Raw genomic sequence first — 4415 nt, forward strand, 5'->3', positions numbered from 1 at the left:
AAACAACTTAGAAAATCTTTATCTACATTTTCCACTTTTCATTCAAGATGCAATGTCCATTTTCCAATAACCCCAGGCTCTTCAAACCAACACTTTTAAGTGTGTGATAAGCCCTCATATATGATATCAATCAAAAAATTTAGTGTCGCCTGGTAGTCAAGTTACTTAAGTATAAGGAATCGGCTCAACTACATAGATAAAAAAATTTTAGAAGAAACACTTACCATAAGAGCTGATGAGCTCATTTGGAAGGAAAAACATAAAGATTACCAGAAGGAACCAACAAATTATTTTCATCATCCAACCTCCGTGATGCAAACCATCACGAGGATCCTTCTGGTTCTTGACGCCAATCATTAGAACTGCTAGAATAGTGAAAAAGAGAAAGTTCCCCAAGCTAACTCGCAAAACTGCATCTGTTTCAAACCATTCTCTGCTAGGGGTATGTTTAAAGTGATTGATCCCTACAACAAGTATCAAGTACATTAGTTTTCTCATCACATAATAAGGAGTTAGAACAAGTATCAAGTACATTAGTTGGAGTTATGGAGAGAAGCTCTAGAAGTGTATGGTCTATGCACAAGCCGTAGCAAGACGGAATATATGGAATGTAAGTTCAGTCTGAGAAGGGAAAACTCCAATATAGAGGTGAAAATTGGAGAGAACACCTTACGAAAAGTTAAAAGTTTTAAGTATCTTGGGTGCATCATACAGGATAATGGAGAGATTGAACATGATGTAAATCATAGGATCCAAGCAGGTTGGTCAAAATGGCGGAGTGCATCTGGTTTTATATGCGACAAAAAAGTGCCTTTAAAACTTAAAGGTAAATTCTATCGCACCGCTATAAGACCGGCTATGCTGTATGGTACGGAGTGTTGGGCGGCTAAAGGAGAGCACGAACATAAGCTGAGTGTGGCAGAGATGAAGATGTTGAGATGGATGAGTGGTCACACGCGATTGGATAAAATAAGGAATGAAGATATAAGGGAGAGAGTTGGAGTAGCACCCATTGTGGAAAAGATGGTTGAATCGCGTCTCAGGTGGTTTGGACATGTGAGAAGAAGACCGATAGAACATCCAGTCAGGAGGGTGGATGAGATGGAAGATGGACAAAGGGCGAAAGGCAGAGGAAGACCTAAGAAGACCATCCATGAGGTGGTCAAACGAGATCTACATGTAAACGGTCTCTCTGTAGACATGATACATGACAGAGCACAATGGCGTCGTTTGATTCATGTAGCCGACCCCACTTAGTGGGATAAGGCTTTGTTGTTGTTGTTGTTTGTTGTAGTTGCAAGACGTGAGTTATCACAATTCCTTGTCCTAGTGTTAGGAACTCGTTAGTTTTCAGGAGTTAAATCAAAAGTTTGACTATAGATTAATTTCTGACTGATAGCATGCCTCAATGTTCACCTTCAAGCACTGCACTAAAGTGGTTTATGTTTTGGCAATGTTCCTTTTTTTTTTTACTTTCATTTACTTTTTTCTTTTTTGGGGCTGGGGAAGTGTTTTTCAATTTTTTTTTTTCGTCTTCTATTCCATCAGATTCAAATAGAAAGAAATTTAGGAACAATCAGCAACAGACTAAACCCACTCTTATCCATGTCATCACATCTAATGTAAACATAGAAACTATCAAAGGTAATGGTAGTTAGAGTAGTATAAAATCTGTTAGTGCTATTAGTGGAAAGTTGAGTCTGTTATGTTAGTGCCCAGCTGCTATACTACTGTGGGCAGGTGTATGAGATATAATGTGTAACATGAGTGTCCTATATAAACTGGACATCACTCCTCTTTGGTATCAACACACTCATTACTTGCAATACACGTTTTTCTACTCTTCTCTCTCTGTTCTCCAATTCTGGTTTTCTCTCAGCACTACCCTATGTTCATTCAATCTCTAATACTCACTAATTCAAGCCTCAGACCACGAATACTATCAGAAACAATGCATTGGAAGCGTTTTCAATTTCACTGTATTGTGTTGAAGCATTGAACAATAATCTCTCCAATCAAATTGCTCAAAAGATCATTTCAAGCTGTATAAATCCTTAAATTCTTTATTTCTGATTGACAAATTAAAATTGGTTTCCACTTTCCAAACATTACATTCCACCAAAGAATCTATATTCTCTAACTTCTAGAGTATTAAACTCTGAAATGAAACAACAAAATGCTTTGGCTAAAAAAGAAGATAAATGAAATCATTTAATGGAGAATAACAACAAATTTTAATTGCTAGCCAAAACCAACAACCTCAAAATCATTTCCATTACACCTTAACAGTCATATCAGATATGGAAGATCATTCATTCCAGCCAAGAACACAACACAATTATTAACCTTTTCAAATGGAAAAAATTATCTCACATCATGACAACACAACACCAACTTGTAAAAGCTTGCACTTTTGTGCCCTAGCAACCAAATAATAAAATAAAACCAATATACAAGAGCTTGCATCATTGCACCAAACAGCAAAACCTTGACTAGATAATCCTTTGCTGTAAATGCACCATGGCCATAGAACAGAAACCATCACACCAAAACAACCAAAGCAGCATTTCCACAACATCATCTAAGTAACTCACTCCAGTTAAGACGAAAGCATTCTACCAGAAAAGACAACACATTTTAACCACATAACGTCTGTTCTAGAACCCTAAGCCTCACAAACATCACTACTTCCCAATCAGCCACGGACGCATGCTTCATATTGAAACTGAAAGCTCACTAAACTTTCTACTACTGCCACTCTCACATATCACGAACTCGCAATACCCACAAACTCAAACCCAAACCAAACCCAATATCAATTTCAGCTTAATATTCAATTTCCAATATTTATGTTCTCTTTTTAACAAGAAACCTCAACCCTCCCAAAATGCCGCACAGAATATGCATAACATTAAAATCTACAATATTTCAACAATAAGTATCTAAAGTAGGTCTATCATAAAAGTTCAATCTCGCAACGGAATCAAGATATGCAAAGTGAGTAAATGAGAAAGTTTGGGAAAACCTTGCGCTTGATCTCGTGGATTGGTGATTCGGAATCTTCAACGTCGGGCATGTAGGTGGCGGGGACGTGGCCGGGATCGGTGGAGATGGCGCGGCGGTAGGTGAGGACGCACATGGCGGCAAGAGCGGTGAAAACGGCGCTGTTTATGAGGCCGGGAGAGGAGAGGAGACCGAACCACCGGTCTACGAAGACGAAGACGGTGGAGGCATAGATGTAGGCGATGGACAAAATGACGAGGCTCACCGGCAGCGACCAGCGGAAACGACGCAGGTGCTTGGATTTCTCGGCCATAGGAAGGGGGCGGAGGCACCGGCGTTTAGTGCAAAACGACGGCGTCTCCGCGAGAAAAAGAGAGAGAGAGATGAATAATGATAGATGACTGATGATGACCTGTGTCCGAAGTTATGAGTCTAGACGGTGCCGTTGCCTTTAATTTCACTCTTTCTTTTTCTGTGTGCGATGGGATGCAACTATGGAACTGCTCATTCCTAAAATCATCATTATCAATCAATGTCTAACCCAGAGAGATTATTTCTTTTTTCTTAAATAAGGTTTTTGTTTCTGTTTTTACAATTTTATATTTTCAATTTGAGTGATAATAAAAAATAATTATATTTTTATGCATTATATCTCGATTTTATAGGCGTATGAAATTAAGGAACAATGTAATTTGGAAAAATTTTTTTATAGTTATCAGAATTGAATAAGTAATTAATTCAGATAAACTATTAAATTATTGGATTAATAGTTTGATCGATAAATTATTGGTTAAATTATTTGACCTAATAATAATTAAATAAAAAGTTAAATATACAAAATTATAATAAAATAAATATTTAAATAATAAAAATAAATAATAATTTTATAGTTTAATATAATATAATATATAATACAATATTATAAAATTATAATACAATAGTATTACTGAGTCTATGATAATTAAATTATATATAAAGTGTAATTTATAAACAATGCATTCATGCCATATATATAATTATTAGCATGTGTTATGACAAAAGATAAGTTTGGTTAAGTGGAGAGAAATGTAGCAAGGTTAAGGACACAATCCTTGTTATAATATTTATACAACACCAACAATCGTAATATTAAATTTATTTTCTTTAGTATAATATTAAAAATATTTATTTTTTGTTGTGATAATAATAATTTTTTCGGNAAAAGTCATTTTTTTAGAAAAATAAATAAATAGAATAATAAGATTATTATATTTTTTTAAGATACAAAAAAGATTGATCATTGTATTTTTTTTAGTTAAAATTAAATAGTTAAACAACAAATAAATCACTAAAACTTACCTATAGAAATACATTTTAAAATTTAAAATAAAAGTAATTTAAAATTATTTTAATAATAGGGACAAATAATTAAA

At 34.8% G+C, this 4415-nt stretch overlaps 1 protein-coding gene across 1 annotated transcript in view; it reads right to left on the reverse strand.

Annotated features, from left to right (window-relative positions):
* LOC107474879 (probable protein S-acyltransferase 16) overlaps window positions 1-3540 on the reverse strand; it is a 7988-nt gene extending 4448 nt beyond the window's left edge. The window contains exon 1 of the mRNA XM_016094526.3: window positions 3026-3540. Within this exon, the coding sequence (XP_015950012.1) occupies window positions 3026-3316 (291 nt within the window). The 5' untranslated portion in view covers window positions 3317-3540. The remainder of the gene's footprint in view (window positions 1-3025) is intronic.
* Window positions 3541-4415: the final 875 nt, after the last annotated feature.

This window comes from Arachis duranensis, chromosome 2 (genome assembly GCF_000817695.3).
Source record: "Arachis duranensis cultivar V14167 chromosome 2, aradu.V14167.gnm2.J7QH, whole genome shotgun sequence".
NCBI lineage: Eukaryota > Viridiplantae > Streptophyta > Magnoliopsida > Fabales > Fabaceae > Arachis > Arachis duranensis.